General features: G+C 39.4%; 1 protein-coding gene across 2 annotated transcripts; it reads left to right on the top strand.

Moving 5' to 3' along the window:
• The first annotated feature begins 8,943 nt into the window (after positions 1-8,943).
• LOC113043380 (T-box-containing protein TBX6L-like) lies at positions 8,944-13,169 on the top strand. 2 transcript variants are annotated; one of them, XM_026202714.1, is made up of 9 exons: positions 8,944-9,599; positions 9,761-9,917; positions 10,082-10,184; positions 10,637-10,801; positions 10,884-11,030; positions 11,223-11,293; positions 11,608-11,693; positions 11,855-12,068; positions 12,145-13,169. In XM_026202714.1, the coding sequence occupies exons 1-9, from the start codon at positions 9,584-9,586 to the stop codon at positions 12,599-12,601; spliced, it is 1,416 nt and encodes a 471-aa protein (XP_026058499.1). In that variant the 5' UTR covers positions 8,944-9,583; the 3' UTR covers positions 12,602-13,169. The 2 variants fall into 2 exon arrangements, with proteins under 2 accessions (XP_026058499.1, XP_026058500.1); XM_026202715.1 differs by having other exon boundaries at positions 8,956-9,599; positions 12,148-13,169.
• Positions 13,170-13,392: the final 223 nt, after the last annotated feature.

Here is a 13,392-nt window from a genome sequence, read left to right as displayed (position 1 = left end):
TGTTTGCAACTGGCCCCAGATGCTCTCTAGAAGGAGAATGGGTCTCATTCATTAAGCATGTGAATTTCAACAAATTTTGCGTAACATCAGTTTTTTTCAGAGTTTTTTTTTTTTTTTTTTTTTTAAATAATCTTGCTTCATCAGTAACTTTCATACAAACACCTATAATAATTTTGTTAGAAAAAAATGTAGGAACAACTGAAAGCACACATGCCATGCAATATATAAATACATATTCTGCATAAATATAACAAAAACCATCAGCAGGCAATTCTACACACCACAAACTGACAAACACATCATAAGAAGTACACACACTGTCTCCTCCTCTCCTCCCCTCTTGGAGGCAAACATCTCCAAACGTATCTTTTCCAATCATCCTACTACCTGTCCGCTTGATCCTATTGGGATCCCCTAGCAGGGTTTACCTCCTACAGGCCTTCATATCTGCACTCATTCACATTATCAACTCATCTCTTCACACTGGTACATTTCCCAAAGCATTTAAGCAGGCTTGGGTAACCCCACTGATTAAGAAACCCTCTCTAAATCCAATACTTTTAGAAAACTACAGACAAGTATCCCTTCTTCCATTCACTGCAAAGACATTTGCAGTGAATTGTGTTCAACTAACTCTCTATGTTACTTGCACAGAACAACCCCCTTACGTCAGACAATCTGGCTTCAAAAGCAACCACTCAACTGAGACTGCCCTGCTCTTGGTTACTGAAGCCCTGCAACTGGCAAGAGCCGCTTCCAAATCCTCAGTACTCATCTGGCTGGATCTGTCTGCTGCTTTTGACACAGATAACCACCAGATCGTCCTGTCCACCCTCATGAAGATGGGCATCTCAGGAACAGCACTATAGCGGTTCAAGTCTTCCCTCTCAGGTAGGTCCTTCAGGTTGTCTTGGAGGTGTGAGGTTTCTAAGTAACAACTTCTTGCTGCTGGGGTTCCTCAGGGCTCAGTCCTTGGACCACTTCTCCATCTACATGTCCTCATTAGGATCTGTCATTCAGAAACATTGCTTTTCGTATCACTGCTATGCTGATGACACTCCTCTCTACTTCTCATTCCAACTAGATGATCTGATGGTAGCTGTTCACATTGCAGCCTGTCTAACAGACATTTCGGACTGGATGAAGGACCATTGCCTTTCTGAGACAGAACTGCTCATTGTCTCAGCCAACCCAGCACTTCATCACAACTTCTCTATACAGCTAAGCTCATCAACCACAACTCTTTCCAGGACAGCCAGGAACCCTGGAGTTGTGATTAATGATCAGTTAAGATTCACAGACCATATAAACAACATTAGGAACATTAGAAAATGTTTAAAGAAATATTTTTCGTCAGTACCTGACCAACTAATACTAGCCGTACCTATTTTATTCTTTACTTTTTTTGTCTAAGAAAAAAAAGAAAAAAACACTTGTGTGTACTGTGCTAAACTAACTGAGACTTGTTACATCACTTGTTTTCGAATGCTTCTATAGTTCTCCTCATTTGTAAGTCACTTTGGATAAAAGCATCTGCAAACTGATTAAATGTTAATGTAATGCAAATATATTTATATGCATTTTGGTATATATACATACCTTGAACAAACTGCATATTTTGCTCAGCTTACTTCTGAATAAAATTCTCATTAAAATTTCTCATTCTCAAAAAAGTCTTCCATTTAATATGCATACACACATTTGTCATGTCATCATTTGTCATATCAGTCTTTTCAGTGTTAATATATTTATATTTATAGCTAGTTAGTGCTTGATCCAGACCCATTCGGATATCCCCGCATGGATTTCACACGGGGCAGATGTGGGCCGACACTGTTTGCTGGGTTCCCATTTGTAGTTCTTCATACGCATGCATGCTCTTTCTATAAAATCTCTCCACTTTTTGACATTAGCTTCCATGACAGGTGTTATGGGAAATTATGACATCATGTCCTCAAAGTCTTCCTGTAATCCTCTTGGGCTATAGACCACCCTGTCTCTTTTAGCCAGGCCTTGTCAAAGACAGAGTCCAGGCTGGTGTGAAGCTCTCAGACTTGAGGAAGGCCATTAAGACCCATTAGCAGCTCCCAGAGGTTTCTTATGAAGTGCTGCCAATGTGTCATATAGCCCCTTTGTCAGGCACACTACACTGAGAGTTTGTTTTCTTACATACTGGACCAAATGTGTGTCAGATCTTTATTTTAGGGGATATGGGGGTAGGTGGTGATTGTTTGTCTCCTGTGTGCATCTGCTGGCCTCCATCCGTCTGAATACTCATGAGTCATAATGTATATTTGGATTTGATCTATATTAAAGCCGATATGTTGTTATGTTGGGTCATTATTAGAGGCAGTTTGGGCGAGTACTGCAAGAAAACTGACCTTTAGTTCAGGTGAATGAGCCAATCATAAGCAGCCTCGGGCTATTTCTTGTAGTAAATGCTCAAATGCAATCAATGACAACACGTTCTGACCTATTGATGGCATTTTAATCATTTGGTAAATAAATTGGAAACATATATAAAACTTTACACTTAACTTAAGAAAAAACTTTTTTCTTAACTTACATATTAAGCTTAGAAACTGAATCTTGAAAACTGAAATGAAACTTAAATATCCTTAAATTAAAACTTGAACTAAGTACTAAAATAATAAAACTGGAATTAAAAATAAACTACTATTACTAAACTACAATAAAATGCTACTATTTTGCTTTACTTTTTACTACTATTTATATGAATAGTACTAAAAATAGCTAAAACTGAAGATGTAAAAAATTTGAATTATTACAATACATACTATAAGTAAGTTATTTAAATAATACTAAAATAACATTACAGTTTTGATAACATTACAGTTTTGAATTTGGTCAGACATATAGGCCTTTGAAACTATTGATATTAAAACAACTTTCCTTTTTAAAGAATTGTAAAAAATTATCAAAAAATAAAATGTTTAAAAAAATGTTTGTTTATTTTTGTTTATGTTACATTGCATTTCAGGCATAAATTTTCTCATGATTTTCCTTTGGAATCGATGACCTTTGTTGTGGCTAGCGTTATGCTCTACTGTTTTAGCTACAAATCATAAGAAAATAAATCATTTTTTTATTTTTATATTGTGTTCACACCATCATGGAAACATCTAGAAATATGAAGGAATTTTAAAATGATTATTTTAAAAATTAAAGTATGATAAAAATGAATGAGTAAAAATGTGACGTTTTTAAATTAAAATCCTTACAAGCTCTGAATATACCTATTCCTAATTGTTTAATTGTGTAAAAAAAAAAAAAAAAAAAAAAAAGCAAATGGATTGGCTAGTATAAAAAATTCATGAAAAAAAAAAAAAAAACGGTGGAGGAATCCTGTTAAATGCATGCACTGTATCCAAAGCCAGCTTAGTATGGTTGTGGCGTTCATTTACTCCAGCTTTACTGCATTGCATTTCTGCACTTTTTTGAATCTCTTGGTACAGTTTTTCACCATTTGAGCTGACACATATCATGGTCCCCCCGACGGCCGTACCTGAGCACTTAAAGTGGCCCGTTAGAGCATCAAAAGGGATGATTGCATGGCTAATGCAGGAAAAGGTGTGAGATTTCTCGTCGGCCCATAGCGGGGGGGCTCTTTATAGACCCCACAGCCGTCTGATCCCAGTCCAGAGCGCCTGTGTATTGGCAGCTGTTAAGCTTTTGAGTGATGATACGTCCACACAAGGCGCACCAAATGGCAGAGGTGCCTAACACCTCCTGACTTGAGCGTCTGCGATACGGGATGGATGCAGAGATGAGCTGGAGGAAGAAGAGATTTTAAGACATGTTAAATATCTGACCGAGTGACAATGTTTGATTCATACCAGCGTTTCCTGTGTCCTGTTTCCTGTATTTTAATGTCCTGCAAATTGAAACACGTCGACTCTCACATAAAGAAACACCCCAGGGATTAAATTCGATTAACTTTGCATAATAAGAAATTTCTTGTGAGCCAAAATCCAGCAAAAAGTGGAAAGAGCATGTGAGGTGGTCTTGGCCGTGACATTGCCACTTCCTCCAGTTCGTCCTTTCTGACCTTTCCATCATTTTCTCTCTCTCTCTCTTGCCCAAACTGTCACCCTTTACTAAAAACCAGCAGCCAAACTGCTTTGAGATGAGCTGCTGGAGTCCCAGAGCAAACACATGAAGCCCAGCGTGAGTGTGGGGCGTCCCAGCGGGACTCTCTTGATCCCTGTGGGATCTACAGAAGGAAACCTCCTGTAACGTTTAGATACGACACTCCACGTAACCATACATTTCCTCTAAAGAGCAGCCACGTGTTTTCAGTTACACATTAATGATGTTTTAACCTGATCAAAGAGGATACGGATCATTTTATGATGCACTTCACAGATTCAGAAGGTTAAGGAAAAGTCAGTGAGGTGAAGTTTGACCTTTTGCGACTCAAGTTTGCCACGCCGCTATACCATAGCATTGGTTTCTTGAAACGAAAGAATATTTAGTCTCACAGGGCTGTTTTTTATTGTCATAAGAAAAATTTAAGTGATATGGCTCCTAGCATAACCTTTGAGAAACATCTTTAGGGAATGAACCAAACAGTCAGCACTTCTCACCTTAATTAAACTCATCTAATGTGTCTGATTTTCAAGCGTGTAAGCACCTCGCAGGTGTTAATAAGCCAGCAAGTCCACGGCTCACATGTCTGGCTTTAAAATGTAGGCTGGTGTCCGTTTCAACAACTGACTTGTTTCAAATGACAGCATAACAGATCTTACGTTAAGCTCGTTTCTGCCAACATGATCACATGAGAAAACAACTATTTAAGGTGCCGTTTTTGTATGATCTTGTATGATTTGCACAAAAACGAATGATTTTTAGGAAAAAAAGCAGGAAGGTCTGAACCCTAAACCTAACAATCAGTGGGCCGCAGGCAGATCCTGTAAAAATCTACAGATGTAATTGTACAACATTCAAATAAGTTACATTTCAGCAAAATGTAAAATTGCTGTGGGATTGTGTTGTTTCTTCCTTATATCTATTTTTTTCTCTCTACCATATTTCTCTCACTTTTAGACTTCAGTGGATAGTTTGTGTGTTTTGTGTTTAATGTTCATCTTGAATAATGCCTATGACTCTACTGCTGCTGATGTAAATGCATTCATTTCCCATATCAAACATATGTACAGAACACACCTTCCTCCACTTCAGAGTGCTGCACTGTGTTAGCGTGAGATGTTTTTCTCATGTCATCCGCAGTCATTGCTTATTACACTATGAGGTTAAACAGACAGAAACAATTGTGCTGAAGTCATTTCATGGTTGCACTTTATTTTACAGTATGTGTACTAACATGTACTTATAGTGTACTTACAGTGTATTTATCTAAGAAAGTTCTGGTAACACAAGGTAACTACATGGGTTAGGGTTAGGTTTAGGTTTAGTACCTAGTTATTACATAGTTATTGTAATTACTATAATAAGTACATAGTATGTACACGAGGAACAGGACTGTAAAATAAAGTGCTACCCATTTTATATTTATGCACTGTTGGCAGACAATTTTATCCAAAGTGCCGTATTCAAGCTGTACATTTCATTAATGTGTGTTCTCTGCAAATCAAACTCATGAGCTTGGCTTTCCCGAGCTAAACTTTTGCACAGTTTCAAATAAAACTCAAAATGTTTATTGTATTTAAAAGCAATATAAATACATTGGGTAATTAAATGAACTACTTAAGCACAATTTTCTCAATGCCAAACGCTAGATGTTCAACAAGAACTGCATCAGACTGGGTACCTGCAATCAAAAATCCAATCCAGAAAAATTATATGTAATTGAATGTTATTACTATAATAAGTATTGAGGTTACTCGTGTAATTTTCCCCAACTACCAGCCATCTACTCTAGCATGAAATCTCGCTCTGAAAATATATGATAGTCCTCAGCACTGGGGCTATTATAAGTGTGCTACCGCTGGGTTAGGTTTAGGAAAACTACATGCTAGTCCTGCAGCAATGTGTGTGTGTGATCTCAGAGGAGTGAGGAGAGCCACGCGCCATGTGTGAATCATACTGACCAGTCTCAGGTGAAGGAAATGAAACCTGGCCATCACACCTTCATGATGGAAAGATAGCTAAACGTGTGTTTGGCTAATGTCTTCTGCCGTTTTCTCCAGGTTTAGGCCTCTCTGTTAACCTCCAGAGTGACTGTGAGGTGTGGGGGATTTTGTTAATGTTCTTCTTTCCATTGTATAGATGAATTTGAGTATAAGACTAACACGGATCCTCCCAGACTGCCGTATGCTCTCAATCAATACAATCACAGCTTTTGGGGGCTTTTAGCTTGTAAAACAGACAACTGATTTAACTGCTAGTGTTTTAATCTTCTTTATTGCATCCACTCAAAGTAACCGTCAAAACAAGCTTTAGGTTAATTTGCCATTGGTCAATATATAGGGAGAAATGCACTCAAGACTGCATTTGTGTTAAGAGGGCTGCTAAAAGGTGTTATAACACGTTTATTATACATTAATAGCTAATATATAAATGTTTCCATGAATGGGAAGAAATGTAATTATCATGCGTTTTGCTTTAAATTCCATATAATGTAAAATAACATAGCCCTCGTAATAAAGTACTGTGGTACTTAGCATGACAGATAGCATGATAATACAGCAAATAACATAGCATGAGATTTTCACGCTACTCCAAGATATTGCAATGAATTTCATGGTACTGTAGGGTATTGTAAGTCATCATTGCTTATACATATTGTCCATTGACATCTATCTCTTCCAGTGCCTACATATTCACAGTATGTATCAACAATTCAACATTATGTCATCAAGCGAATGGTTGTAGCAATCATTTTTGGGGTCTTTGTATGTATGGCAGTATTTGTTCTCAAATACATCAGTCCCTTCAGTTCTTGCATATGTAGGAAATGGTGGTGATTAAGAGTCTGTTTCGGTGGAGTTAGCGTTTAGCATAAGAAAGAGTTGTGCTAACAGTGCTCTATGCCAGGGTGGAGAAACAGAACCAACTGTGATTGTGTTTTCTGATGACTAAAACAGCAGAACCAGTCAATAGTCACCCTTTCTGCTTCTGTCTCATTCAATTCCAGTTTTAAAAACACCCTAAAGCAAGCCCAGTTTCTTTTGAAATCCACTAAGAATTGTACAAGATCCTACTTGGAAATAGTTTGAATTAATTTCCAAACATTCATATTCCAAACATATTTAAGCATTTGGTTTGTGCCCCTTTCACTGTAAAGGCAGTAGCACTTGAAATACTTCACATGATCAATGTCACGTAGTTACCTAGAAATATTGCAGTATTTTAATATTTTTTATTTAATAAAAAAATCTTATTTGTCATTCATTAAACACATTTTTTTTACAACTTTCTTATAATTTTTAAATGCACTCAAAAAAATTCTAGGTTGTTTCAACCCAATTTTGGGTCAAATATGGACTAACCCAACCATTGGGTTAAAGTTTTACATTAAATTTTTAACCCAAAAGTTGGGATAGTCCATGTTTGCCCCAAATATATATATAGCCTTTGTTTCTTCAACTTTACCAAAGATACACCCATAAATAAAGACGCGTCTGCTTGCAGATCAGCTTCACATTCCTCATCTGTGAACAGTCAGTCAAGCGCTCATTTCAGCTTATAGTCACAGATACATAACAATGACTGACATTCACACAAGTAAACTCCCCCTATTCATGTGTACTGTGAAAAAACATGAAGACTGCAGTGAGTGGTGCTAACAGGCTGTGAACCACTAAAACATTCCCATTTCTTTAGGATCCATCTCTCTGTTTTCTGTTCCCTATCTATCTGTCCCTCTTTATGTATCTCTGCCTGTATCTCTCTGCATGAATAGAAAGCCTGCTGCCTTCAGAGAGCATTTCTTACTAATGAGATTAACCATCGAGGAGTGATCAGTCTAGACACCCTGAATACACAACCCTCCCTCCTCTTCTCAGGTAGACCTCACCTGTAGAGCTGCCCCAGGGTTTGCTTTCTGCTACAACTCTATAATGACTTTATGTGATGCACTTTCATTCAGATAATCAGTGAGATCATTCAGTCAAAATCATGTATTTAATATTCCAATCATTTATTTTGGACATCGGTTCACTCAATTCAGTTTGTTTTTGAAGCATTAAAATGTCCTGGGACGTTCTCTATAAAGATTCCATCTGTGGTTCCAAAAATAACCTTTAAAATCCATGGAACCTTTCCATTCGAATAAAGTTCCTTTAGAATGTTAAAATGTTCTTCACACTAAGAAAAAAACTGTTGACTAAAAGCTTCTTTGGGGAACCAAAAAACTGCTGCTGCAAAAACATTTTGTAAAGTTCAGTTTTAATAGTGTAAAATCAATCCCTTGAAAACAAACATTCAAATCATATTCAAACCATAAACATCTATACTTGAGACCCTTTTTATTTTCTGTCTTCTGATCGATTATTTCTAGAACCAAAAGCCTGATCTGGTCTTTTCCATACTAAACCAAGAAAGTTTTTATCTCTAAAGAACCTTATAGCCACTTTGAACCGCAAATACTAATTCTTGATAAGAAGAGTGTTCCTTAAGGCTTCAAACAACCATTAATAAGCTTTAGTTTTTAAGACTGTATGTCAATATTTTCCTCAAAACGCCTGTTAAACAACTGTTGACTAAAGACCACCATAACCAAACCTAAAGGCAATGAAGGTTAAGATGGATCTGTGTGAAACTTTTTTAGTTTCTTCATGATTTAAGATTTAGATTTACACTGCAGATGCGTTCAACCCACGGTCTAAAGTTGTGTAAGCATATCCATTGAAATTCAATGTGATTAGAACATATGAAAAGGAAAAGTTCAGAAGAAACTCATACTCTAGTGACAAAGCCAGTTGCATTTCAAATTATTTGCCATGGTCTGACCTGGTTGTAAAAATCAGGACCTGGTGTCTGTAGCATCAGTGAGAATTAGTGGATATGTGTGTGTGAATTAGCAGACATGAGCGCTGAGTGTGTCAGATTATGTTTGTGGGAAGGGGTCAATGCTGTCAATTAGGTGAAGTCTTTGCTCTCCCTCACATTAACTGGATTAATGAATTGAATCTTGTGCTTGATTTGCCGTCCTGTATTCTCTGGGTCTGTACGTATTTGTTTTAAAGTCCTTTAGCAGTTCATAAAGACATGTTTCCTCTGCTTGTCCCCTTCCTGTTGGGACTCTATCAAGGCTCTGCTAACTCTCTTTGATTCTGCCCATCGGCCAATGAGATCATGACATTGACTCATCACTGTGTCACTTCAAAGGCTGGGAATGGGGGTCCAAGCCCCGCCCCACATCTAGAGCCCACTTAAAGGTGTGGGACACCCCCTCTGTATCTGTGGCAGAAGCAACACACAGACACAACACACTGAACTCCTTCATCCTTGGACTTAACATTGGAATTAACTCAAGCCCGTTGAGTTCTTCTGGAGAACTTGTGTTTTTAAACGAAACATCTAGATATTACCCGTTCTGATCTTTTCTTTTTGTTCATCTCATTTTCTCTTGGAGGGCATCTTATGAGAAGCCTAAATAATGCAGGCTATCAGAGGTGAGTACTTGATTTGACCCTAATGCACCTGAAGAGCTCTTACTCTTCTTGTGCACCAATTACACACAGGCTTAACTCTTTATGCACAACTGAATGAAATTCCAAGAGTCTCCCATTGGACGCCATTGACAGGAAATCTGAAATATTCCATCTTTCCTCAGACCTCAAGCACAATTTCAGTCTCCCTCCTCCACCTTCCATGGCCGGAGCCGGGGATTCCTATCACCACGGCAACATCCGAATGACTCTGGAGGATCCCGAGCTGTGGAGATCCTTCCATGAGATCGGCACCGAGATGATCATAACCAAACCTGGCAGGTCTGTCTCAGGAGCCCTTTGACTAAAACTTAAGCCTAAACTGTTGACTCAAGTTTTAGATCAACTAAACTCTTAGAGAACTGACCTTAACGTATGTCCAAATACCTCAATTCTTACAAAAAAGACATAGAGCTAAACTTGACTTTTGTATGCATATGTTACAGGAGGATGTTTCCACACTGCAAAATCAGCTTGTCTGGATTGGTGCCATATGCAAAGTACATCTTACTGGTGGACATGGTGCCAGAGGATGGTCTCCGATATAAGGTTAGAACCTAAAACTCATCTGGTCTTTAATGCAGTTAACCACTAAAATGTCTATAGATCACAAACTGACTCTCAGTGCAGTGATTGCAAACATTAAAGTCTTATCCATTTGAATGCTCTGGTCGCAGGATTAGACCAGTCTGGTCGAGACCGTTAGTGTCCTATTGAAACGAAGAGCTGTTGAATTGGGAATCAGTCATGAATGGTCGAAGCGTTGGGGGGACGTTGTCACATGTCTCCCCCAGAACGTTCTCACCACTGGCTGCGCTCCTCAACTTCAAAGAGCCCCAACTCTTCCTGTTTTTACAGATCCCAATGGGGGGTTTTACCCCAACACACACTCTCGTTCACACACACTCTCACACCCCAGCACCTTATGTCATGGCCACTCTAGAAGCTCCAGTTCACTATTTTGTCTTCAGGTATTTAATGAAATGCTTCTTTTTCTGTAGTGGAACAAGGACAAGTGGGAGGTGGCTGGTAAGGCTGAACCTCAGTTGCCCTACAGGACGTACCTTCACCCTGATTCTCCAGCGCCCGGCAGCCACTGGATGAAACAGTCTGTGTCTTTCCTCAAACTCAAGCTTACCAACAATGCCCTGGACCAGCATGGACATGTAAGCACCCAAATCTGATTCTTACATTTGTTTACCAGTAATTTGACTGTGATTTTAATGTATGTGTCTCCATGCGATTCAGATAATCCTTCACTCCATGCACCGCTACCATCCGCGTTTCCATATCGTTCAGGCTGATGATCTGTACAGTGTGCGCTGGAGCGTCTTCCAAACCTTTACCTTCCCCGAGACCTCATTCACTGCTGTCACTGCATACCAGAACACAAAGGTTAGAGAATAATACAATCAGCGGAAGGGAAAAAAAGGACAAAGATTGGCCACTGTTCTGAAAATCCCTTGTTCTATATGGTTGTCGGTTCTTATAATGTGTTCTTATGCACATATTTTAAGGTTAATCAGATGGTGGAATGTTTTTATGAGCATCAATTAGAACTGAGACTGGTTACATTATTTCACACAGATCACAAAGCTGAAAATCGACCACAACCCCTTTGCCAAAGGATTCAGAGATGAGTGCACAAACTCTAAAAGGTAAGATTTTCTTGACTTTTTTATTTTTTATTATTATTTTCATTACCAGTTGGAATCGCTCCCGGGGAATCGAAACCCCAACATTGCGCTTGATAACGCAGTGCTCTACCAATTGAACTACAGGAACACTATAATTATACACTATATATTAATATATATATAAAATAATGAACAGTTGCTAAGAGACTTTTATAACTTCTAGAAAAAATTTAAAGAAAATACACAAAATTACTTTTTATTATTTAAAATTTCCAATAAGTTTAGTAAATTTGTGTACATTTGTTAATCGGCTTAACAAGGTTTTTTTTTTCCAGACGAGCAAACAGAAGTCTTGCTGATCCTGAGAGAGTTGTAAAGAAGATCAACTTGTCCAAAGACTCAGATCATGAAAGCCCACAAGGTAATGGTCTTTAATTTTACACGTTTCTGTATGTTTAGGTTTTGTTGGCTTTTGAGCCATTAACTAGCGGCGAGGACTAGCGGCGAGGACTAGCGGCGAGGACTGATGGTTTATAAAAACTCATCTCAAATAGTTGTTGTATTTGTAATTGATCTCCTCAGATATCCAGCGGTCCTCATGCGAGGGTCTGGACGATGAACATCTGGGCCGTAAGGAGTCAGAGATGAAGGCCGAGCGCTACTCCCCATGGGAGGGTGCAGGCGACCGGGACAATGGCCGTGCTGTCCGTGCCGAGTCCCCTCTAAGCTCGGACCCTCGAGACTTGTACAGCTCCGAACAGCTGGTGCCGGGACAGAACACATACCAGCCTTACAGGTACAGGCTACTGACCTCAAACACGACTTATTAAGCCACTTGTCAATGTCCCAGTGTTAAATTCTGAATCTTTCAGCAGATTTCACGAGTACGGTAAGTCCCCCTCGCCGGCCTCGTCCAGTGTTGGCAGCAGTGGATGTGGGAGCCGCTCCAGCTTTGAGTCCCGTGTGCCGGATGTTGCCACCGTGCCCGATCAAGACGCCTCCAGCAAGCCCTCCGCCCCTGAGTTGGCTCTGCCTCCCTGCCCACCACATCCCTCCGCGGGGCACCAGGACTACACCGGGGTGCTGAACATGGCCATAGCCCAGGCCAAGCCAGGTGTGCTGGGCCACCATCCTCTCTACACGCCCTACAGCACAGAACAGTCTCTGGGACAGTGGAGCGGGGCAGCGTCCACACAATACCCCCCTCCTCCACCTCCCCATCACCACCTCCCCACCGAATACAGCGCCCAGGCCGTCCATCACGGCTATCACCACGGAAATGTAGGGGACTGGAGCCAATACCCTCTGTTCTCTTACTCGTGCTGGTGAGTGCGAGACGGGACGCTTTCTAAAGTCTTGCACGATGAGATCTGGATCTTCACGCCCGGAGCCAGATGATGACACACGTCGCCCTGTACCTGCGAGCACCAGAACACACTAGAACACTGAGCCAATGTAATAATCAAGTGGCTCTAACTAGGATGTTGTTTGTGAGTCAACTTGATGCAAATACAAAATAAAAAAAACCTGCTTCAGTTTAACTGAAGAAAAGTCTGTCTGCTGATCTGAGGGTCTTTGTTTTCTTTCCGTTGTGAGAAAAGACAACGTGCTTGTCACTTGTGCCACATTAAACGCATCTGGAAATGCTGTTCTTTAGACTTTTGATATATTTTGACTTGAAAACTCATGTCTGCGTGTGGGGACCAGGAATGAACTGTTTTTCTCGGCTTTGTTGTTAAAATGTCTATTTATTATGTGTTCGCTTTTGCTGCTACTTAATATTATTTTTTTGTTAAAAAAAGGAGAAAGAAATAATTGTGTGGTGTAAAATGCTCTTTGGAAATGGCAATGTTGTATGTCTGAAATTCAGAATGGTCAGTAAATATCATGAAAAAGATGTGGTTATGGTCTTTTTTTTTCTAAAGAAGGAAAAAAACAGCTAATAAACATGTATGTGGTTCAAAGACAAAAAAGTGTTTAAGCATAAAAAAGTGTAATACTGCTTTAAACTGTTGTAGTCCCCCCCCCCCCCCCAAAAAAATGCTAAAAGTTTTCTGTTTGATTTAATTGCAATTTTGTTTTTGTTTTTCTGAGCAAAAAATAAATATCATACATTTTCC

This window comes from Carassius auratus, chromosome 25 (assembly GCF_003368295.1).
Source record: "Carassius auratus strain Wakin chromosome 25, ASM336829v1, whole genome shotgun sequence".
Lineage (NCBI taxonomy): Eukaryota > Metazoa > Chordata > Actinopteri > Cypriniformes > Cyprinidae > Carassius > Carassius auratus.
Note: the sequence above shows the minus strand (reverse complement) of the source record. Positions and strands in the feature narration are given on the sequence as shown.